General features: G+C 44.3%; 1 protein-coding gene across 2 annotated transcripts in view; it reads right to left on the bottom strand.

The window, feature by feature from the left end:
* Nucleotides 1-650: 650 nt before the first annotated feature.
* The window catches only part of GAS7 (growth arrest specific 7), an 82,619-nt gene continuing 58,123 nt past the window's right edge, over nt 651-25,146 (bottom strand). For both annotated transcript variants that reach the window (XM_077188317.1, XM_054645039.2), the window contains exons 7-14: nt 24,886-25,001; nt 20,827-20,901; nt 18,135-18,213; nt 16,416-16,544; nt 14,019-14,142; nt 11,036-11,115; nt 9,699-9,797; nt 651-9,015 (exon numbers count right to left, since the gene is read on the bottom strand). In XM_077188317.1, coding sequence (XP_077044432.1) covers nt 8,902-9,015; nt 9,699-9,797; nt 11,036-11,115; nt 14,019-14,142; nt 16,416-16,544; nt 18,135-18,213; nt 20,827-20,901; nt 24,886-25,001 — 816 coding nt within the window. In that variant the 3' untranslated portion in view covers nt 651-8,901. The remainder of the gene's footprint in view (nt 9,016-9,698; nt 9,798-11,035; nt 11,116-14,018; nt 14,143-16,415; nt 16,545-18,134; nt 18,214-20,826; nt 20,902-24,885; nt 25,002-25,146) is intronic.

Below are 25,146 nucleotides of genomic sequence, written 5' to 3'. Positions count from 1 at the left end.
GAGGTCTGGATGTCTGGGAGTGGGGCAGAATGTGACCCCCAGCTGCTCTGAGCCCCCTTGCACAGACAGGTGTTGGCTTAGGCAGGATTTTGGCAGGCCTGGTTTTGACTTTGTCAGAAAACCTGTCAACATGCATATTAACTCCAATATCGAAAGGAGAAGAATCACTAACAAGGTTTTTACAGCAGTGTTTTCAGCTGAGCTTCCAGCTGCATGTGAGGCTTGAAAGTGAAGGATTGACTGGGTGGGGAAGAGCTCCAGATCACTTAAAACATAAAAACCACACACCCATTCCATGGCAGCTGCTCTCATGGTCAGCCTGCTTGCTTCAAGAACCACTTAACCCCACGTGTTTCTTGAACTGATTTCCAGAAAAAAAAAAAAATAAAAAATTGAAAATAAAAACTGCAGGAACCAAACATGTCTGAATATCACGTGAAGATCTGAAAAGGGTAAGCACGAGAAAATTACACCCCAGTGATGTGGCTGCAAAATCAAGCTGCGTTAAGATAATATAATAGCAATAAATAAATATAATAGGAATTAATAAAGATAAAAAAGTCCACGTGGCACCCCACAGGGTCTTTGACCAAACTGCACTCATGAGGTTTGAGGCTGTGGGAGAAGAAAAAGCAACTGGGTAAAGACAATTCCATGCTCAATGTGTCTCTGTACAGTTTATTTTACAGGAGATGAGATGAGCACTATGGTGTATATAAACTTGCAGAACAATATAGGAAAATACAGTTTAACCATATGAAATTGTTTTACAGTAAGACAGAAAAATTACATATAGGAAATGCCTTCAACACTGAAGGACAAGATCCACAGCTGACATCAAGTAGCTTCCACTGAACCCTGCCAGTTTATTCAAGCTGAAGATCTGCCCCTTAAATCTTCTCTTCATTCAACTTAAGTTCAGTAAGTGATTCCTTCATCTACCCTTAGGGAACAAAAGCCATCCTAGAATTTCCACAATGATCCAAGATTTACTAGTAACCCAGACAGAGGCTGTGTGATAAATAAACTATTTAAGGGGTCTAGTCAGCCAAAATTTATGGGAGGTTATAAAATTTTGGTTAAGCATCTGTAAAAACAAGTCATTAGTACTGGCAAAAGACAACTTTCCTAGAAATTTAGAAGTATTTAGGAAAACTTACACAAAAAAGGACCAAATAAGCAACTTAATTTTGGTAGAAAACTCTGGTTTAGTGTAAGCCTGGTATCTGTGAATCCCTGCTGCTACAGTGTCTGCAGAACTGCCCAGTGGAATTCTCACTGCCTTGTGTTGCAGAAAAGAAGGGAAGCATCTAAGGAGAAGAAAGAATTTTTGTCCAACACCAGTAGCTGCAGTTTTCCTACTGGACAGAGGCTGCTGTCCCTAAAGAGTGTTTCTGACCTAAAAGAGTGTGGACATCCAAATTCCTTAGGCAATTCTGATAATCTCAGCCATTTCATCAAAAACCTCCAAAGGAAAAAGGGATTTCAGGTCAACCATTGCCAAATTCTGGTATTAACATGACTTTGATTATTTTGTTAGCAGATGTGAGATCCCTGAAATCACATTCAGCTTTTGAGTTCCAGGACCAGAACATTTCTTATCTGCAACTGCTGTAAAAAAAAAAAATAAAGCTGTGGGCTTTTAAAAATATTATTATTAATATTATTTATTAATTTTATGCAATAAAGTGAACATCTCTTTTATGCAAAATTATTCCTGCATACTATTTTTATGCAAAATTCCCTGCTTATTCTACTGAGACCAAGCACGGGTCCAAAGATTAGTTTCAATGCAGTTGCTTTTAAATTCTAATTTTCTCTATTCCATTTTCAGCATTGAGAACTTGGGATGCCTGAGCTGGACAGCAAATTCTGAGAGGCAAAGGCAGCTCTCCTGCAGACAGGGCTGTCCTAAAAGGGTGCCCAAGTTCAGGGCAAGGAAGGGGCTGAGAATCCTGCACAGATCTGTGCACAGTGGCTGCTCCTGAGATTTGGCAATTTGCAGGGTAAATCTGTATTTTTCACGTGCTTGTAGCAGATACTGTTTAAAGAGGCACTTCAAGGGGATTTACGAGCAGGATTTTAATAGGGTTGTGATACTCAGTTACTTGTTAGATCAGTAGCCCTAAAAGACTGCATATATTCACAATTATAGTCCTGTCCACTCACTGAACCCAGACAGAACAGCTGGAAAGCTTTTGTTCTGAATATCCACTGAGTTTGTCTCTTATGACACACCTGAAATAGTCCAACTTAATGTAAGTTGAGGGAATTAAATTTGAATGTCTCAAATCTATACGTGGGTTTTTTCTGTGACTATTATGTGGTTAATCTAAGATTATTTTTTTTATTGGTCTGTGATTTTAGATTTTATCCAGGTACAGTTCTTAAACTCAGATGCATCGTTAGGCACAAAAGGTTTCTGCCTTGAGGAATGCATGGGATTAGAAATTTAAGCTGAATTGTGCTATGTGTTGGTCCCTTCAGAAAAAAAAAAACATTCAGGAAGGAAAAAGAAACTGCAGCTAGCACAAGAAGAAGTTATTACACTTCCAAAATAAACCCCAAAATAACCTCTCCAAAAAAGCTCTTAAAACTCTCAGAAAACAGCCAAAAGCATGAAGTCTGGTTAGCACATGGAAATAACAGATATGTTCTATGAAATTTCAAAATTAAAGGTGTTGTACTTCACTGATGAAGGGCTACAGTAACAACAGAGAGGGGGAAATAAAGAGTTGAAAGATGCACCACTCATGTGAATAGAATCTATTTTAAGACAAAGCAGTGGGTGTTATTCTTCCAACAGTGGAAAGACAAGGATTTGCTGCCAGGAAAGGCTCCATCCCCACTGTGCCTGAGCAGGGCTGAGAGTGCTCCAGGCTCCTGAGGCTCAGCAGGCTCAGCACTCCTGACCTGGGGCAGCCAAAAGCCAGAGCCCCTCTCCAGGCCCAGGGCAGCACTGGCACCTACTGGCCTTGCATGGTGTGAGCACTGACAGCTCTGAACCAGCCACAGACACAGCCAGCACTGATCTTCCAGCTCTGGGCAGGACTGGGACAGTGATGGGCTCCTCACTCATCATCACCCAGTGCCCATCAGGGTCTGAGAGATGCCACTGAGGTCACCATCCTGCTTTAATCTGAATTTATCATCATCACCCAGTGCCCATCGGGGTCTGAGAGATGCCACTGAGGTCACCATCCTGCTTTAATCTGAATTTATCAGCACCACTCAGTGCCCACCAGGGTCTGAGAGATGCCACTGAGGTCACCATCCTGCTTTAATCTGAATTTATCAGCATTACTCAGTGCCCATCAGGGTTTGAGAGAGATGCCACTGAGGTCACCATCCTCCTGCCCTATTTGCCTGCTTTAATCTGAATTTATCTGTGGCTCCTGCCCACCTGGTTAGGACAGGTGTGACCTGCAGGCTCCTCTGGTGCACACAGGATGCCTGTGGCTGCTCCCCATCCCTGGGAGAGCATGGCAGGAATGTCCACACTCCAGCAACTCCTCAGAGCCAATGCTTCAGCAACCTCTGCCCCAGCACTCTGCTGTTTCAACACACACTGGGGAGCAAAAAGCCTGCAGGCTTTCCAGAGAGGTCTGTGAACTGAAAAGCTCATTATTCTGAAAACTGCCTTTTTGACACTGCCTTTTGAAGATGCAATTGCCAAGGAGAGGAATGTCAGGGTGAGCAGGACTGCCCTGAGGACACTGCTGCCATCTCTGGAGCAGAGCCAGCAGGCTGCACTAGTGGACAGAGCACAGGAGATGCTGTGGAACAGTAAATCTGCTCTCAGTTCAGAAGGAAACATCCAATAACCACACCAAGAAGCCACATCTACCCATTCCAGGGGGACCTTCAAAGTGCTTGTCTGGATTTCTTAAGGTGCTTGGTAGTGAAGGACCCACCTGGGTAAGCAGTGCCCTTTCTCTCCCTGTGTGTGATGAAGGAATGGATGGGCAGAGCCACTTGGCCACTGAATTATGGATTTGAGCTTTTACAGCTGCATCAATAATCAGCTTTTACAGCTGATCATCTGTGGGTCCAGACTCCAGAGGTGTGTTCTGCCTGCAGCCCCACACAAAAACACCACAGGAGCTGCACAGAGAGCAGCTACACGTTAATTATTTCTCATTTCTCATTATTTACTTTATCCATGTACTTGAGTATAAGTAAGGAAAAAAGAGGCTTGTGCATTTCTGTTTGTTAGCCTGATTTTCAAAGAGTCTTACCTCTTAGCTCCCTGCTGTATTCCAAGAAATCTCTGAGTGCTGAGCACTTCCAAAGAACAGGTGAAGAATGCCCAGTTCTATAGAACAAGCCTAACTTGCAGCCAATATTAAATAATGACATTAAAAACAAGGACAATTCTAGGAAGTTCTAACAAAGCCTGAGAAACTACAACTGCTACAAGCATAAAGAAATTTCCTGTGAATGCCCCACAGAAAATTCCCGTTAGGGGAAAAGAAAAAACCCCCAACCTAAGCAAAATTAAAAAAAAAAAAAAGCTGCATAAAGGGAAAAAGAAACAGTGCACAAGGTTGCATGCTGCTTGTCAGGCACTGAAGGAAGTGTGATTTCAGTGTTTATCTGTGCAATAAGGGGGAGCACAGCTGCCCCCCAGCAGCTCAGAAGTGACTGCACAGGGGGAAAGGGAGTCTAGAAACATAAGAGGGATTCCTCTATGATTTTCACTGCTGTTACAGTATTTCAAAATTTAAGAAAAATTAAAGCTATCTTCTACAATTCCAGTGTCCAATAACGAAGTAATGTCCCTATAAGGGAGCAACTAAAATCTTTCAAAAGATGTCCAACCCACAGAGGTGATGAACAAGTGTGAGCTGCAGAGATGACTGAACCTGGAGCAGGTTGGCAAACTGAGAATTTGGCCTTTTTGGGATATTGCTCCAAGAAAAAAACTGGAATCTTGCTGCTAATGGGAGAAGAGTGCATTTGGCCCATGTGGTAAAATACTCACTGCTCTCAGCTCATAAACTCCAGCAGGAATCAGCCAACAGCACTGGACCCATGAGTTCTGGCAGGAAATGAGCTGAAAGAATAACTTAGGGAGAAAGATGTTCAACTGTGCTTTGGAGACACAGGCAGGAGGGTCTGGGTGATGAATACAAAGTTCTCATTGTGTGTGGCAGCTGAGGGTACAGCTGGCAATGCCCTCAGCAGCTCTGGCACTGCTGGGTGTCAGACACCCAGGAGAGCTGAAGCCATGGGGCTCAGGAAGCCCAGAGAAGGGCCAAAAGGCTCTGGCTGAAATGGACAATGCCAGGGAGCCCTCCAGCACAGGACAAGAGTGTGACAGCATCACTCAGACCAAGAGGGAGCTCACAGGTGTGGCAGCACTCCCAAAACATGGGTGGCTTAACAAACATGGGCAGGCAGAGCCACCTGCTAAGGACCAGAGGGAAATTCCCCCTTTTCTACCCCTGGCAGTGAAAGCAAACGGTGTTAGCTGAGAGCTGGCCTCTCTGTGACCTCAGGGCATTCAGAGATGTGAGACAACCCTGCCAATCTGGTCCCCACAGCGACCAAACCAGCCAAAACTCACACCAGGGGTGTGAGGTGCCAGCTGAAATGAGATGATGCCTAAGCTCAGTGCTGGAGCTAAGAGACTTCCTTTGGTGTTCCATTGCTCAGCTACACTGCAGCAGCATCATGCAGCATCCACACGTGCTGGAATTTTAATAAAACACTGAGTTTGCTCTGAAGAAGCAGCTGTTTAGGATGAGCACGAAGACAGACTGGGCTCCACTGCATTTTTGAAACTCAGTGGAGGACAGAGCAATGCTGAAACTCCCAAAGTTACCTGTGAGAGCAGGAACCCATGCTCTCCTTTCAATGTGCCACTACCCTCTTTGAGGGTGCTGCCTGCTAGAAGCAAGGGGACTCCAGCATGCCCTGACCTGGAAGGCATCACTGTCCAAAATCCATCAGTCAGAGAGAGGGAATGAGCCAGGTAACTCTGATCTGCAGGGTCACATCAAGAGGGAATAGCATCTTTTGAAAGAAATGAGCTGAAAAATGCTTACAAGCAACAGCAAAACTTGCACTGAACGCGGATGGAAGTGTTGTGGGTGAAGCATCTCACCTGTGGTGGAGCAGAACCCAGAGGCTCCTGGGGCTGGCAATGATCAGCAGCCAGGTGCCTGTGCTCTCCTCTGCTCATGGAAGTGAAAAAGAGACACAAACTCCACCAAGAGAATTGCTGCTGTGGGCAGCTCACATCCCTGAAACATTTCAAATGGACCAAGAACTGGAAGAGGGAAAAGTGGCTAGAAATAAAACCAAAAAGTAAAAGAAAACCCAAAAACAAACCTTCCCCCCCCCAAAAAAAAACCCCAGCCAAACAAAAACAACAAACCCTCCAACTAAGAATTCAGAGCAGCATAAATACATCTTAGCAGAGGAACCAAAACACATTACAGTCTCCAGAGAAACCTGTGCTAATGGACAGTATTTCCAGTCCAAAAGAGATAAAATAACAAACATCTCTAAAGAAAGGAAAAATAAAATGTAATTGCTAACTTATTTCAGGTATTTATTAAGGAGAATACTGTATAAAGTGCACAACTAGCTTTGCTTTGCAATCAAAACAAGAATGTGCTGAGGCATTGTCAAGATTGCTCATTTAAATTTACAATACAGCCTAGAATAGGGGGAAACCTGAAATGCAGCTTTCATGTATTCACATTATATTTTGGCCACGGAAGTTTTCAAAGTTCAACCTGCACTTGTGGCTTATAAAATAAAAAAGTGCCTGTCCTCTGAAGTGCAAGGGAAGAGTCAGAAGCACACACTGACATGGCCAAAAATCAGTAAGACAGAGAATGAATCAGCAGAAACTGAAAAGGAGAGATCATAACTGACCTGCTGGAGGGCAGAAGGAGGAGAGGATTCCAGGGAGGACACCCAGGCAAACCAAACCCTTCAGCTGGTGCTGCAGTGCTCTGTGCAGGAGCCTGGGGGAGGCTCACAGCACACTGAGCTCTGCCACCAGCAAGAATAAAATCCAAACTCCCAAGTGTGCAGGGGGAGAGCAGCACGGAGGGGCCACAGCAGGAGCAGCGACCCTGAGCACGCAGCAGCCATGGCACTCCACCTGCCAGCGTGCAAAGGATGCTGCAGGTTTGGAAAGGCTGATGGGGCAGCAGAGGATGGGTTGTGAAGGCATTTGCAAGACAGGAGTGAAGCTGTGCTAGTAAAGAGATGGCTGGGAAAAAAGGGACCGATAGAAAAATGCAGTAATAATTTAGAAATAATAAACCAGGAAAATAAGCACGGCAGCAATGTTACAAACATGCTCCAGGTAAGACTTTTCTGTGTCCCAGTTTGTATTTGTAAAGAGGAATATTGACTCCCAATGATCCAATCCCAGCATCTGGAGGATGGTGAACAAAAACCTGGAATAACAGTAGAACAAAGGAAGGATGCAGCTCTGGGGCTGGGGAGAAAAAGACAGTGAGATAAAATGGAGCAAAAGTGTGGATCAAATGAAATAGTGTGGTTTGGGATATTGTAGCTAAGACCACAGTAAACACTGAGTAAAGGCCACAGTGGTGAGAATCAAGATTTCTCCTGGATCTAAAGCAAGAATCTGAATAATCTTTGCATTGTATGAAATGCTGAAAAAATATTTTAACAGCAACATTGAATACTCCATCAGAAATAACAGCAGAAGAAAATAAATACCTTTTCAAAACCAGTCTCCAAACTACATAACACTATTTGCTAAGAGCTGTGTTGAATTTTTGGTGGTTTGCAGTTAAGGGTAACAGAAAAAAACCTCAGATGGTACGGAAGTGCTGGGCACCTACATCTACACTGAATGCAATCCAGCATCACATATTCATGGCACCTTTGAAAATCAGGCTCCAAAAAGATAAAAGCCAAAATTTAATGGGACAAACCCAGTAATTAAAAATACCTAAAGTCTGTGATATTCACCTGAAGAAACCAACAAAGGAAAATTAAACCTGAATCCCAAGTAAACTATTAGAGGGCTGTCTTTAAGGAGATTCTCTGGAAAAACACCTTGCATGAGCAGGAAAGATTTTGAACATCTCATTTATTCCTTGGAATACGACCTCCTTCTGTCATTGAGGGCACTCTGACAGCTAATGAGGTAGGTATAGTACAACCAAGTCTTTCCTGATTAAAGTTGTGATGGTAACACTTTCAAACTTACCGACCGGCTGACAACAGAAATCATGAAAATGGGTTTATGTATCCCTGAGAGGGAGTATAAAACAGGAAGAACAGGAATCCTCTCCATAGGTTTTGGGAGAAGGGCCATCACTTCACTGCCATGGTGAAAGACTGTGTTATATGAAAGCAATGCATCCACACAACATTGCTGCAGGATCCACAGATTTTATAAACGGGGGAGCCAGGAAAGTGAATTGATTTGCCTATGGCCACGAGAGCAGTCAGTGACAGACCTGGGATTGGTGATCAGGACTTCCTTGCCTCCTGCATCATGTTCAGTTATCTCCTTGCTGGCCAGAGGCTCTCTGCCTGCTTGTTCTAACATACTGGATAGAGAGAGTCATGCAAGGGGTGGAGCACAAAGTCACTGGAGAACAGGGCACGTTCTGTGCCAGGAAGCAGATTTCTCCTGGAAGCTGCGTGCAATTGGGAACCTCTGGTGGGAAGCACACATCTGGTTTTTTTTTTTTCACCCTGGAATGTCTGGTGCTTAAGGCTTAGCACAACGAGGACCATTGTAATGACTAAATGGAACAGAGATAGCCCATACAGGCAAAAATTACAAGGTGTCTGTCTGGTAGTGAAACAACCTTTTCCCTATGCTCTTTTGACCCTTAAAAACAAACGTTAGCCTGCTTAATTCAGTGGACTCATCACATCCAACCACAGATCAGTCTATATTTCCATGTCCACAGGTCGGATATCTCCAGTTTTGTGTTCTTTTACCCACAGTTCCCTGTCTTTGGCAGGATCCACTTTCCGAAGCAACTGATCCACAAGTTCTACTGTCTGAAATGAAGAAAACAAGAATCCAAATGTCAAGGGCACACTTCAAGCAGAGAGTCATTGCTCTGACATGCAGAGCAGCTGTGGGCATGCCTACACTGCATCTGCAGACAAGTGAGAGCTGCACGTACATGAGACTGGATGGACAAGACAGGTCTGGATGTGCAGCCTTGTGGTGAGAGGAGAACAGGGAGGCTTGAAGAAGCAGGGACAGGTTTCCTGTGCCAGGCAGCACCAGGCAGCCTCTGACTCCTGTCCTGCAACCTGCACCTTACACCAAACACAACTGCACTGAGTCAGCGTGCATCCCCCATACTTCAATATTTGATAAACGGCCAGTTTTTAATAATGAAAATATATATATATACACTCCCTTCTCCAACAGTGAAGCAATTCAGCATCTTCCCTGCACAAACAGAAGACCTCATGGAGTAGTGCATCATGCTGGGAGAGCTAATTATGGCTCATGCTGGCCAAATGTACTTCAGCTGGCTGTGTCTCCCTCAGGAGAGAGCTGCGTGAAACGCGATCAGTGAGCCCTGCACTGCAGGGAGGCAGCACAGCACTGCTGCAGACACTTCCCCCCACATCCTTTGACAAAAGGCAGTCAGAGCAGGTCAGGAGGGACAGCTCTGCTCAGCTGGAGGGCAGTGAAGGGCACAGGGAGCAAACAGAAGCACACTTACACTTTGGTTGAACATGTCTGTCTCGTGCCGCAGCTGTGTGTACTGGCACAGATGCTGCCGAATCATCTCCACCCTTTCAACTTCTAGTCTCTCAAGCTCCTGGACATGAAGAAAAACAAGTCCATATTTTTACTGGAACCTGAGCTTGGAGGCCCAGAGAAAGGAGGATACACAAAAGGCTGCCAGGAGGTGCGATACTGCCCCAGGGTCATGCTTTGGAGCTGGACTCTGTGGTTGCACATTCCTCTGCTCTGCAAAGAATAAGAAACAGCAAGCAACAGCAGTCATCTCAGCCTAGCAACAGAAAAGAAGGTCAGACCTTTCCAAAAGGCTCCAAAACTGAGCCAACCAAGGCAGAGAGTGCAGGCGCTGCCTTCAGAGACGCTGCAAGCAAGAGGGAATCTGTTTCCTGCAGGAAATTTTGTGTGTTTTATTGCTAGCTACAGAAATGATGGTGATTCCCTGGGACAGCACTGGGGGGAGGGCTCAGACCACCCCCATTCCAACCAGACACCTGTCAGAGCACAGCTCCCCAGATGATGAGCTGGGACAAGCTTCCACCGCGCTCAGCTGGCAGTAAGCAGAATGCAGCAACACTTTGGTTGAGAAGGCAGGTGATTTCTGTCTTTCCTCCTGACATTTTCTGCCTCCCTCTTCTTCTGGATTCTGATATTATACCCCAAAATCTGCATTTAGTCCTTCGGAGTGCACTGAGCACTGTGTGCAGTTATGGGCACTGCAATATATAAAAAAAAAAAGACCTTAAGCTGTTAAGAATGTCCAAAGCAGGGCCACAAAGACAAAAAAGGGTCTGGAGGGGAGGCTCTGGTGAGATCCCACCTGGAGCCAGCTCTGGGCTTGGCAGCACAAGAAGGATGTGCAGCTTCTGGGTTAAGTCCAGAGGAAGCCCAGAGATGCTCCAAGGCAGCTTGCAGCAAGCCAGGCTGAGACAACTGGGGTTGTTAAGTCTGCAGAAGAGATGGCTCTGGGGAGACTTCAAAGAAAATTGTGAAATAGAAAAATTCATGAATGTGTAAATAGATTTGGTGATCTATCATGTGTTTTTCTGTGTTTTCCTTGTGCATTACTTCATCCCTCTCAAGGACAATTCGAGTGTTCTGGCCCCTAAGCAGCCCTGAACTGGTTTAATGCCTTCTGCAAAGAAACAATTATTTCTTCTTTCCCCTGTTGATGAGTTTTTCTTAGGACTGAGAATGGGAAACACAACGTGAGATTTATCACCCAATTTTCCCCACTGCTTTGCCCTGAACTGGCTGTGAATGATGAATACTGGAGGCTATGACAATTCTGCAAGGGTAGCTTTAGATGTTACACACCAGAGTGGTGGTCACCATCTCCTCAAACCACTTGGACTGGGCTTGATTGTAAAGATCCACACAGCGCATCAGGTCATCCCCTGAAAGAGAAAAGACAGAAACACATCAGTCTTGTCAAGCCAGAGATTAGAAGGAAAGTGCAGGTCAGGTTTTGTAAACCCCAAGGATCTGAAGATGAACCCTGGTGGAGCTCAGAGTTGTGCTACATGGACCAACATTTCAACTAAATGCATGCACCTGATGTATAGGGCAAGAAAGCAGGTAACTGGGGTGAGAATGAAGAGATTTTGAAAAAAAATATAAGCATTAAGAGTAGTATTTTACAAAGTGCCCAGAAATATACGAAAAAGGCAAGTTAATTCAATGAAAAAAAAAAAAAGCCATAGATGGAAACATAAACCAATAAAATGGGAAATCAACACTGGTGAGTTATGGAACTGCAGGGCAGCATTCTGCAGGTGAGGCTGCTGTGCAAGGGTCTCTGTCTCAGAGGGGAGGGATGCAGCAGGGCCCAGCTGCTGGATGAAGGGATGCTGATCTGCAGCCTCATGCATTCTCCAGCCTCTGGAGATGCCCAATTCCAGCTGAGCTCCTTCTGTGATAACACAAGAAGTTGCACTTCTTTCCATCTTTTTCTTTGTTGCAGGACTCTGCACTGATGGAGGGGGAAAGGCAGGTGGCAAGTTTGGAAAACAAATTTCAGAGATTGCTGCTTTGCAGCTAGGAAATTCTCTTTGTTCTTTAAATGAGGCTCAATTTCTCTGATCTTCAGCTCCTCCTTGCTTATTCAATAAAAATTGATTATAAACAATTTCTAAAGGAACCAAGGAACAAAGAGAGATGGTGAATTTTCAGGTGATAAAGAACATCTCTTACAGAGCCTCCTGTTGTTAAATCATAACTTTTCTTTCTCCTCAAATGCTTGCCTGTAGACATGGTCACACTGACAGGGACTCTTCCCAGATTCCTTAAAGCCCAGATACCTATCCTGAAGTTTTAAAATCCTCAGAACTCTGAAGGATCACTCTGCCAAGGAACAGCCCTTGTTGGAGGAATGAAACATGGGAGGCCTAGCTAAAACTTATTTTCAGCCAAGGTACTGAGCTGCATGCATCAGCTCTGCAGATCTCAAAAAAGCTCCTGATGGATCCTGCAGATGTGGCTTGAGCCTCTGTAAAACATGCAAAGGTCACAACAACTGCCTGGATCCCCAGTACAGGACAGCACACACTACTGTATCCTCAGTGTTCCTAGAAGAGAAATTATTTTAGTCACTGAGTAGCAGAGGGAAAAAACCCAAAAGCCATCACTTTCAAGGAAAAAGACAGTAATAGTAAGTGTAATAGGCACCCACCAAGCTGTGGGTGAGTGTGATTTAGGAATGAACCAAGGAAGGAACTGTGATTTATGGAAGAAACACCCTCAGCTATGCTTCTCTGAATCTGACTCTGGAAGTTCACAAACACTCAGTAACCTAAGGACACCTTCATGAGACAGATAACTCAGCCTACTTTTGCTGTTCTCACCTCAATTATCAATACTTTGTGACATCTGAGTCAGAAAAACTAGGCTTGCTTCTTCTGAGGATTTAACATCACACAGATTTGTAGCATGGTTCTCTTTGACTTTTGTACCATTCACATTCTCTGAAAAAATCCCCTCACCCAGGATTTTTCTCCTGGGAAACTGAAAAGCCTCAGAGAAAAAGGAAAACAATTCTTATCTCATTTGCTGCTCCTCTGTTGTGCTGTGGAATGTGTTTGGAGATTGTTTACCCACAGGTGATTGTTTCATTGGTTTCATGTGAGTTGTTTTCACTCTTTGGCCAATCAGGGACAAGCTGTGTCAGGACTCTGGAGAGAGTCATGAGTTTTCATTATTATCTTTTTAGCATTCTGTAAGTATCCTTTCTGTATTCTTTAATATGATATAGTATAATAAAATAATAAATTAGCCTTCTGAGAACATGGAGTCAGATTAATCATTCCTCCCTGCCACGGGGGCCCCTGCAAATACAACAGTCTTTGTTTTTACAACATTAAAAACAAGCACCACGTGGATGGAGGGATGGATGATGGATGGAAGGATGGATGATGGATGGATGGATGGATGATGGATGATGGATGGATGATGGATGGATGATGGATGGATGATGGATGGATGATGGATGATGGAGGGAGGGATGATGGATGGATGATGGATGGATGATGGATGGATGGAGGGATGGATGGAGGGATGGATGGATGATGGATGGATGGATGGATGGATGGATGGATGGATGGATGATGGATGGATGGATGATGGATGGATGGATGATGGATGGATGATGGATGGATGATGGATGGATGATGGATGGATGATGGATGGATGGATGGATGGATGATGGATGGATGATGGATGGATGATGGATGGATGGATGGATGGATGATGGATGGATGGATGATGGATGGATGATGGATGGATGGATGGATGGATGGATGATGGATGGATGATGGATGGATGATGGATGGATGATGGATGGATGATGGATGGATGGATGGATGGATGATGGATGGATGGATGATGGATGGATGGATGATGGATGGATGGATGGATGGATGGATGGATGGATGGATGATGGATGGATGGATGATGGATGGAGGGATGGATGGATGATGGATGGATGGATGATGGATGGATGGATGGATGGATGGATGATGGATGGATGATGGATGGATGGATGGATGGATGGATGGATGATGGATGGATGATGGATGGATGGAGGGATGGATGATGGATGGATGATGGATGGATGGATGATGGATGGATGGATGGATGGATGGATGGATGGATGGATGGATGATGGATGGATGGATGGAGGGAGGGATGGATGGATGGATGATGGAGGGATGATGGATGGATGGATGATGGATGGAGGGATGGATGGATGGATGGATGCATTTCCCCTGGCTCCTGCTGTGTGCTGACAGGCACAGGTACTCACCTGCCTGGGTGGACTTCCGTCTGGCCTTCTTGATTTCCTCTTCTGTCTTGTTGCTGAGTTTCACCTCTAGCTGCTGTGTTTTCATTTCCAGATCCTTCTGCCTCTCTGTCAAGGCTTTCCGGGCCTTGGAGGAACGAGGAAGAGTCAGAAGTTACACAGAAGAAGCTCTGGCAGCTGCTTTCAGCCCCCCAGGACTCCTTCTCACAAGTGGCTCTCAGCAAGGAGTCAACAACTGCGCATGGAACTGGGTCCTAACAGGGATTCAGGCTCTTACAACACCATGGAGTTCACAAAAGTGTCCTGTGGCCACAAAGGGGTCACCACCAACAAACCACAAATGTATCTGAACTCCTCACAGAGTCTTAAAAAGGCAAAGGAGTAATGGCATCATCAGGCTCTCCTGTTTTTAACAGCTTTCTCATTGTTTCTGCAAGAAAAGAGAGCTGGAGCCTCTTTCAGATGAATTAAACAGCATCATTACCAGGACACCTCTTCCATTCACTTTTCTTAGGATCTGAATCGTTGAAGTAATTTCAAGTATCTACAAAATTTGTCTTTGAGTTCTGGACCCAACGTACACCCATCTCCAACAATAGGAACTTGATTCAGAAAAACTTATTCAGGTTCATGCCAACAGTAGAAATCAAGAACCTGAGGCCTGGTTACAACTGATGACTTGAACTACTTTACTTAGAAGTTCTTCAAGCTGTTAAAACTTGATTTATCAGTACAAATATATATTATACATGTAAATTAGTAAAGTACCTTAAAAATAAACATTGGTACATGCAGGTTAATAAATACATAAAAATCACTTGTTTTGCATGGATTTGTTATAAAACATGTCACATTTGTTCTTTATACTGTGCTAGTGATTCAAACTAAATTGGCATGACTGTATTTTCTTAGAACTTTGCAGTTTTTTACAGTCACACCAGCCTAAATGTTACAGCTCTGCTAAAGCATTCCTGGAATTTTTTCCATGTGCAGCTCTGAGGCCCTGGTGGGTCCTGCAGGTCTGGAGAGGGAGCTGCAGGAGAGCAATCTGTGAGTGCTGAGTGCTCCACAGGCACTGCAGTCACAGCTCTTCCCTTCTTCCAAAGGTTATTCCAAATTCTCTCTTACCAATATTGCTACTGAGTTGCTTTGCAGACAGGAGTGTGAAGAACTTGGTGTTCTGCAGGAAAATGCCTTCCTTGCAGACACTCAGCCTAAGGACCTTGTGTATCCTGCCACAGTTCTGTCCCTGGGGAGCTCCTGCTGAGCTTTAATAAAAGCACAAACAGCTTTGGGCATGACTGGGAATGGTATTTTCCTTTCCAATTTGCAAACCTCATGAGGATTCAATTTGGCAGCTGAGGCACAAGCATCCCCATTTCTGCCAGCTGCTGCTGGGAGATCACAGTTTGTGGGTCCAACTCCTTGCACCACAGCCTCAGCCACCTCCTGGTTGGTGTCACATCAGCCCATTACTGAGTGCTGCTGCTGTGTGGGTTTTTTCACTGAGGATGTTTCTTGTGAAGGGTTTGTGATTTGCCAGGCCGTGGTCCAGCCAGGTGAGCCTCTGACCAGACCCTGCTGCCATTCTAAGGCAAGGTGCTCTAAATTTTGAGGACAACAGATGCACACTAATAAGAAGCATTTGCATCAAATTTATTGCCCCAAGCTGGCTGGATGAACCAACAAGCCACTTCAGCAGTAAGATGTTTGCCCTCCACTTCCCAGATCTCAGCTCAACACCAAATTATTGCTGGGGCTGGGCAAGGCACAGCTAACAGTTGTGGCATTCACATTCTCTGAACAGAGACACATAATTCTCTCTCTCAGCATTTTTTCCTGAAGAAGCACAGAGAGAAGAAGAGAAAAACAATTCTTATCTCTACTTGCTGCTCCTGTTGTTTTGCACATGTAGATATGTGTTAGGAAGACTGTTTACCTGAAGTGATTTGTCAATTGGATTCTGCTGAGGATTGTTTTGTTTCCTTGGCCAATCACTCAAAGCTGCGTCCTAGCTTTCTCAGACAGGAGTTCTCTTTAGTATCTTTTAGTATTCTTTAGTATATAAAGAATATATATATATATATATACATTTTTTTTTAGTATACAAAGAATACTAAAGAATAGTAGTCTTCTAAAGAATAGTAAGAATTGTAGTCTCTAATATAGTATAGTATAATGTCATATAATATAGTTTAATAAAGCAATTATTCAGCATTCTGAATCAATGGAGTCGGATACCAATCATTCCCTGTGTCAGGGGCCCCCTAATTTCAATGAACAGGGAAAGCCCTCAGCAGGAACAGCTGTGACAGAGCTGAAACCCTCCAAGGGGCAGCTGCTCTGCTCAGGCCAGCAGTCTGGTTTGTCTCAAAGCCTGCAGGCTGCTCCTGCTCCCACCTTCTCAACAGCCGTGTAGCGACTGGCCAGGTGCTTCCGCAAGTCCGCGATGTGGTGGTCACACTTCTTCATGTCCTTCTTGAAGTTCTCTCTGAAGTTCAGCAGGGGTTTCTCCACCTCACTCTGGAGCTGGCAATGGAAACAAAGGAAGGATTGAGGAGCCAGGCAGCAACTCATGGTTCTTAACAGAACCACAAAATCATTAAGCTGGAAAAAACCTCCAAGATCATCAAGTCCCATCGTCAGTGGGACGAGGTGTGGGATTCACATTCTCTGAAAAAATCCCTGTGCCCAGAATTTTGCTCCTGGGAAGCTGAGAAGCCTCAGAGAAAAGGAAAACAATTCTTATCTCATTTGCTTCTCCTGTGTTGTGCTCATGTGGAATGTGTTTGGAGATTGTTTCATTGGATTCTGCTGTGAGTTGTTTTCACTCTTTGGCCCATCAGGGCCAAGCTGTGTCAAGACTCTGGAAAGAGTCACGAGCTTTCATCATCATCATCATCATCATCATCATCATTATTATTATTATTGTTATTGTTTCTTTATTATTATTTTCATTATTATCTTTTTAGCATTTAGTAAGTACCCTTTTTGTACTCTTTAGTATAGTATAGTCTTCTTTAATATAATATAGTATCATAAAGTAATAAATTAACCTTCTGAGAACATGGAGTCAGATTCATCATCCCTGCCTTTGTCAGGACATTTCCTGGCAAATACAATACCCAGGGCTGCCAGGTCCACCATCAAACCCTGCCCCTAAAGTGCCACATCCACGTGTTGTTTGCACACAAACAGTGGGAAGGATTTGGAGGATGCTACAGGAGTTTCTGTGCAGAGTTTAAGGAGAAGTAAAATAATGGAAAAGCCCCTCTCAAACCTGGCCTGCCTACACACACACACATCACTCCAAGGTGCATTTCTTCCTTTTGGAAAACAATTCAGGAGGACAATGGGGAGCACAAAGTATTTCACTAATTACAGCCCTGATGTCGAAGTTTAAGGCAGAGCAGTGGGTTACCAAGGCAGCAGCTGGTTGCCTGAGTAACCTCTGCTGAATTGCCTACAAATGGTGCAGAGCTATAATTTTCCTCCAGAACATGGCTGTTGTGCTGAGATATCTGCCACTGAATTGAACTTGAACACCCACAGAGGTTAACAGAATGCAACAGGATTCAAGAGCATGTCACATGTGGTAGAAAAAAACCCTGATAAATACCATAATTTGTAAAAGAAATCTCTTTGGGCATCACTTGAGATAAAACCCCAAAATAACATGATGTTCCCAGCAGACTTTTAAGAAAGGCTAATGGTACAAAAAAAGCCATAATTTGGGTTCTCTTCCTTCCAGACAGGTAGAGTAGATTCTTGTTGAGAAGCCAAATAGTGCTTTTCATTTCTTCCTTTGCAGAAGTGAGGTGTACAAGCACTAGTTCAATTTACTGGCTGGAACGCAGAGTCCAGGTGAGCAACATCTAGAATCAGTTTTACTTCTTTTTTATGAAAAATTAAAGCTAGATGTGTTTTAATTTACTCAGCAGGTAGACTAAATAAACTGATTGTGAGGAAGCTGGGGCAGAGTTTCAGTAAGTTTATTCACCAACTTCTTAATTCTTCTAAATTTGTACAATGCATGTGTATTTCCCCCACTAACATGCACTGAAGGAAGAGGCCCACCAATTCAGGGCAAAAATCTTTGGAAAAGAAAGAACCATTTACCTTAGAAGAAAATTTGAGATGAACCTCTGCTTCATCAGCTAAACTCTTCTTGAGCTGAGCCCAAGCTTCTCCCAGTGTGCTGAAGGAAGAGCAGGACAATGATCAGTCCCTTCCCCACCTTTCCTTGTGGATCTGTCAGAGAAATCTGGCACAACACTTTGTACCATGTCTTAATCAGCAAAATCATGGAAAAGGGTAAGAGAAATCTGAGAAAACAACCAACCTTTGTGGCCAAGGCAGAATTGTGTTGGCATTGTTTGCAGCAGATCTTTGAAAGCCCAGCTTATGACAATCTCCTCTTACAGAGACACCAGAGCCTCCCTAAGCAAGACCCTTCAGTATCTTATCCTCACCATAACAAACTTTCCACCAATGCAGTTTTTTCTGCCTCTTCTACTTTACGCCCTACTTCAGAGAGCAGATTCGCACTTCAGGTGAAAAGTCTCAGAGAAGCTTTTCAGCACTTGAAAATTCCTCTGTTGTCTTTTTCTTTCAGATTATTTCCAGGACAGTGGCAGCTGAGGCACACTCCTCCAGATCCTTTACAACAGCCCAGACCCCTCTTAAGGCATCCCAACCAAAACTACACTGTCCCCAGTCCAGTGCAACTCCAGGGGCTAAACTGGTGACAGATTATTTTGTATCAGACACTCTTTCTTCACCATATTTCAATGTGATTGCCTTTTTAGACAACAGCATGAAGTTGTTGATGAATAAGCTTGTGATTCACTATAGCCAGATCCTTCTCCCACCAAGTGTTATGTAACTGTATCTCTCACATCCTGTGAAAGTATAAAACCCGCTGCTTTGTCCTCATTAAAATGCATCTTCTTTTTTTTTTTTCCAGTTAATTTCTCAATTTTAAGACAAGAATTCTGAATTACAATCTTTTCTTCAAATTGCACGTACCAACATTCCTAGCTCTGTCACATCTCTGGATACAGTAAATCCATAATTTCTTCTATCATAGGTTGTTCATTACAAAAACATTTTAAAACCCCCTGGACTTAGGACGAACCCTTTGGGATCTCATTCCACAGCTACTTTCTGCAGTTTAGTTTCTGTGAGCAGTGGGTTTTTCCTACCTAGTTTTTTGCACATTAAGCTTTATTTAGGCCACCATTTCTCTTGTCTGCCTACGAGAATCTCCCATCACAAAAAGCAACACTAAATTAAGAGCTGTGAGGCTTGACCTACTCTTTTACTCCATCACTGAAGGAATTTAGGTTGGCTTGGCATGGCTCTCTATGCATATACAACAATTGCATCTAATTTTTCCCCAAAGTGGAAGTTTGATGGTTTACTCCACCACTTTGCACAGGTTAAATAAAGCTGAGTGATCTACAGTTCCTGGCTCCTTCTATCTCTTCCCTAGCCCCTTTTCAAGGATAATGAGATTTGACTGTTCCTGATAGCCTGAAAAATCACCTGTCACCTGCAATCTCAAGCTAATGATCTGTCACCTGTGATGCTGCAGCAAGCACTTGAGTCCTCAAATATGGTGTTCATCAGCTGAACAACTTGGATACACCTACAGAAGTGCTCCCACTATTCCTCCTTCCCCAGGGTCCTCTCCCACTGCCCATTTCCCACTGACACTAACCCTGTTATCTGATGCAGGGAGAGCACCACTGGACAGTGCTCTCATCTCCATGCACTCTGCACCAAGCCCTTTCCTTCCCTACTTCAACATTTCTTAGGCTTGAGTGCTCATTCCCTTTCTTTTCACCTGCTTTGTTTCCTTCCCTTTCATTTCCTCACTCATTTCCTCCTTTTCCCAATGGGGGTAGGAGAAAGTGGAAGGAAGATGTGGAAGTGGGTTTAGCTTTGCTCTATCAGCTGAGCACCCAGCCCTAAGGAGAAAGGAGGACAGAAACCATTGCAGGTGCAGGTGCTGCTCAGGGCAGTAACAGCCCAGTTATCATTTGCAATTTCTGTCCTTGCCTCCTGGAAGCTGAGCAAAACTCCTCATGCAGCTCGAGTGCAGGCAGAATCACACTGTGCAAAGGTGAGGACAGTCACTCCCAGCTTTGGCCCTCAGTGCTCAGAGGGTTTGGGGTGAAACACACAGAGCCACCAGGTTCTGGTCCTTCAGGAGTGGTGCCTTTGCATTAATACTGAAAAAATGCACTCAGGCTGAACTGCACTGCCTAATGTCTTCCTAGTAACTTCCCAAGTGTGAAAATGTTGGAAATAAGCAGCAGCCTGCTGCTTTTCTTGAAGGGCCAGAACCCTGATGAGAAGAGACTTCTTTATCCTCCCTCTTGCTGCCTGTGCTGCTCTGATTGTACCAGCATTGACCTTACACAGCTACTCTCAGTAGTATATATATATATATATATATATATATTCTATGTGTCTTTCCATTTTCAAAGTAGTTTAGTACACACACATGCTAATCCTGGAAGGAACCAGTCCTGGCTACAACAAGGACAGCATATAAACCTGACTGGGAAGGCAACATTTTATACACATATTTCTAAAAAACTTCTCAGTAATAAGCTAAAAAAAAAAAAAACCCCAAACAAACAACTCTGAAGCAATTCCATCTTCCCTAACATGCCCAGGGTGCTAATCTAAATAAACCTCTACTCAGAGGGAGAGAGCTGGGGAAAATTACTTGTACCTGCGTGGGAGAAATGCCTTTTATATTAAAATTCGTCTTCTGTGAAAGTCACAGAGACACACTTACCCTTCTTCCTGAGCAGCCAAGGAATTCTGAGACAGTTTGGACAGGTTCTTAGCATATTCCTCCTCAATCTTTATCCTACACTCACATACACACAGAGAGAAAATAAAAAGACAGCAGTAAGTAAGCTTTAAGGCAGAAACCCACACACATAATTTGAAGAAATTCTCTGCATTTTAACAGATTTTGCCACAGGAATTTTCCTTTCAGTCTCCAGGGCTTGGCAGCACCAGTTTGATGAGCAGTCTTCTCCCCACATATGCTAAAAATGCAGAGGCAAGAGCAGGGCTATATGCAGGACGGCATGTGAGACAAAATTAGCTGAAGAAGCTCCAGTTCTGGAGAGCAAATAACAAGGACAGAGTGTTTCTGCTGTGTTTCTGCTGTCTGCAAAACCAGGAGCACGTGCTTCAGTCTGCTGTGAAATGTGAGGCTGCACATCCTTGAGGCAAAAATGAAGGAGTGCAGCCACCCAGGAAAAACCAAAATGAGATTTTTGGGGCTGAAGTGCACCTTTCTTAGGGACACCAAAAATGCTTCCTGCTCTCTGTGACGAGTGACAACCATGGCAGAGACGTGGCAGCAACTTCTGGCACCTGCACACGGGTGGTGCAGCCCCTTCCTCTCACTCACTGCCCTGTCCTGGTCTTCACCCACCTGGAGGCACCAGGAACAGGAGCTGAGCTTGCCAGTGGCAAGGGAGCAGAGGAGGAAAGGTGTGACTGTGCTCACAGGGGTCTGGGGATGAGGGAAGAGATGGGGATCTGACTCCATGTTTCACAAGGCTGATTTATTATTTTATGATATATATTATATTAAAACTACACTAAAGGAATAGAAGGATTTCATCAGAAGGCTGGCTAAGAATAGAAAAAGAAGGAATGAATAACAAAAGCTTGTGTGTCAGACAGAGAGTCCGAGCCAGCTGGGCTGTGATTGGCCATTAATTAGAAACAACCACATGAGCCCAATCCCAGATGCACCTGTTGCATTCCACAGCAGCAGATAACCATTGGTTACATTCTGTTCCTGAGGCCTCTCAGCTTCTCAGGAGGAATAATCCTAAGGAAAGGCTTTTCCATAAAAGGTGTCAGTGACAGAAAGGTGCTGCCACACAGCCCAGCAGGGAGGAATGAGCCACTGCTGGTGCAGAGGTGATGGGAATCCTGCCTGGAACCATCTCCTGCTGCCAGTGAAACACCTGCAAGGTGCACACTCTCCCAGGAACAGCAAACAGTTGTCTGTTCACTGGTTTTCAACCCAGCTTGCTCAACAGAACATTTCTGAGAGGGCTGTGTGTCCCCCAGCTAGAAAAACTCCTGATTCTGTGCCAGCCATGCACAAAAGCTGCTCTGAAGTGTCTTGATTTGTCCATCCACACAGACTCAGAAGGTGGGGTATTCCTGGCAGGCCCCTTTGCAGGAGCTGGTTGAGCAAGTGCCCTTTTGTGGGGCACGTTTGAGATAAAAAGAAGTACACTTTTTGTGCCCACTCTCAAACAATTTCAGTCATGACATATTATGGTGGATGAAGAAAAACTAGAGAGCTCCAATGGGAGGCAAAGATGATCTGATGTGACTGCCCTGCAAGAAGAAACTAAATGGAATAAGACAACAGGGGGAACAGGGAGAAAAGGTGGTAGAGGATATCTGACAGACAGCTCCATAATTCCCACTGAGGCACGATTCTGCCTGAGTCTTTTTACACTGTTCCTCCAGATTAGGAGGGAACAATGAAATCATCAGACAACAGAAGCATAATTATTTTTCCTGTAGTGCAGAGGCTGCAGAAATCTTCCATATATTGGTCAGACAAACAGTGAAAGGTGCATATATGGATCTGCTGAACATGGCAGAATCTAAATAATCTGCTTTTTAACTTACATTTTCTAAACAGAGCACTGCTTAATTAAAAAGTGAATAATGCAAACAATTTGCTTATGGAAACACTATTTCTTATACCTGGTGCTTCTCAGGGCAGCCTGCAGACTTTTTTTGGCTGTTTTGGAGCCTTTCCTGAATGCAAATTCTGGACATTATTTTCACTTTTGATTTAAAGTAATACATTCTTTCACACCAACACCCTGGATTTTTCAGTTCAGTATATTTATTAATTACCTTCCTTCCTTTCTTGAGGTCTGTCTTCCTAAAAGTCAAAGTCTGTGACTATTTGACTTTCATAACCCCACCTCTGTTAAACAGAACTGAATGAATATATAATTGCTCAGTCTGAAATCACTATGGGCAAGAAGCTCCTGTAAAAGCATCTACCTGATAAACCAAGTATCAGTTAGCTTCCCTTTTGATATTTGATATATTTGATATTTGATATATTTGATATTTGATATATTTGATATTTGATGTATTTGATGAAGAAATCTGGTTATCATGTCTGGCTATCATGTCCACACCAGCTTCCTATTGAAGGGCTGTCTGTAACAGCTGCCTGAACTCACCTCCAGCAGGCTGATGGTACAAAGAGATTTTTCTGGACACAGAAATTCCCTGTTAAATGTAGTCTGGTGCTCCCCTGATGGTCATCATGAACACCTTATCAGTATTTCAGCCCTCCTAGCTGGGAACACAGAGGCTCCCCTGATGGTCTGAGCTGTTTCCATGAGTAATCCCTCCAGTTTAACACCACCCTCCTCCTTTTCCACACAGAACAATCCTGACCCTTTGTTACAAACAGATGAAAAATGAAATACTCTCTCTGTGACTCCCATCCAGACTCTCTTCACACTCCATTCCCAGCCTTTTCCTGTTCCCAGCACACAGTGGGTCCTTTCCTTCCTCTCCAGCTTGCCTCCCTCTTGCTCTGCTGAGGACAGCCCTGCCTCCCCACACTGTCAGAGCTGCTCTCCTTGCTCTCTCGAATTTCACACCAACTTTCCTTTCCTCTTGAATGCCTCCTGCTTTTATTTCTGTCACATTTCATTATACATTACTTCCTTTGAAGCAGCTTCCCCTTCTTTCCCTTGCTGTCATAATTCTGCTTGCCTTCCCATCCTCTCCCATAGCATTCCTATTTCTCAATGGCATTTTTAATGTTCCAGGTGGTTCTTTCTTCTACCTCTGGTCACACTGTAGCTGCCTCTTGGATTATCTGATGTCAAAGGCTACAGAAACCTCATGTGAGTGTATCTGCTCACCATTTCTGCCTGTGACACTTTGCATTTTCCCACTGCTGCCACATCCCTAGCATGAAAATAAAGGTGAGAGGGAGAAACAAAACAAATTATAAATGAAGCAACTATCTGCAAGTTCTGCCCAGCTGAACTGCACCCTGAGAAGGCTCTGGGGAGACCTCAGAGCTTCTGACAGTGCTTAGAGGAGCTCAGGAGAGCTGGGGTCAAAGGATGGAGGGACAGGACACAGGGAATGGCTCCCACTGCCAGAGGATGGCAGGGATGGATGGGATATTGGGAATTGGGAATTGTTCCCTGGCAGGGTGGGCAGGCCCTGGCACAGGTGCCCAGAGCAGCTGGGGCTGCCCCTGCATCCCTGGCAGTGCCCAAGGCCAGGTTGGACAGGGCTGGGAGCACCTGGGACAGTGGGAGGTGTCCCTGGGACAGTGGGAGGCGTCCCTGCACTTACAGATGGCAAGGGGCTGGAATGAGATGATCTTTAATGTCCCTGCCATCCCAAACCATCCTGTGGTTCTATTACCAAGCTCAAAGTGATGTCTTTTTAAATCTTCCTCTAGGAAACTGTGCCTATGCTCCACGTGAACAAACTGCTTCTGTATTTTTCACACGAAATATTTCCCTTTTAAACATCACCTCCACTGTGCTTCTCTCCTTTTCATGCTTTTTCCTTGAATCTGCAGCTTAAAACCTTCTTGGCTCCCTCTAACAGACAGCCTTTGTGCACTCCAACTCAGACAAGTGAGAACTGGAGAAGCCTGGAAAGTGTGGACAAACACTAGAGAAATATTAAATCTTCATTAAGAACTTGTAGCAAACCTTTTATGCAGTTCAAGCCTTAACATATTTAAGGAGCATCTAAATTGGGAGAAAACAATTGCAATAAATATTTAATTTGACAGCCAAGTGCTGATTACCTTTCTCGAACAAACTCTGCCATTTCTTTCTGCATCTGTTTCCCTTTAAGCTGCTTTTGAAGAAGAATTTCGAATCCCGACACTGTGTTGTTCCCTTGTGAGTCCTTCTTATCTGCCTGAAAGAAATAAAAGGAAGTTCAACAAAAAGCTTTGGAGGCCAAACCCACAGAGATGTGGCTCCCAGCAGTGGAGCCTGAGGAATCCTGCCCTGAGAGCAGCTGTGGCTGCAGCACCTCAGACCCTCTCAAAGAAATGGCCCAA

The sequence above is a fragment of the Agelaius phoeniceus genome, chromosome 19, assembly GCF_051311805.1.
Source record: "Agelaius phoeniceus isolate bAgePho1 chromosome 19, bAgePho1.hap1, whole genome shotgun sequence".
In the NCBI taxonomy this organism is placed as follows: Eukaryota; Metazoa; Chordata; class Aves; order Passeriformes; family Icteridae; genus Agelaius; species Agelaius phoeniceus.
The sequence above is the reverse complement of the archived record's forward strand: the minus strand, read 5'-3'. Positions and strand labels throughout refer to the sequence as shown.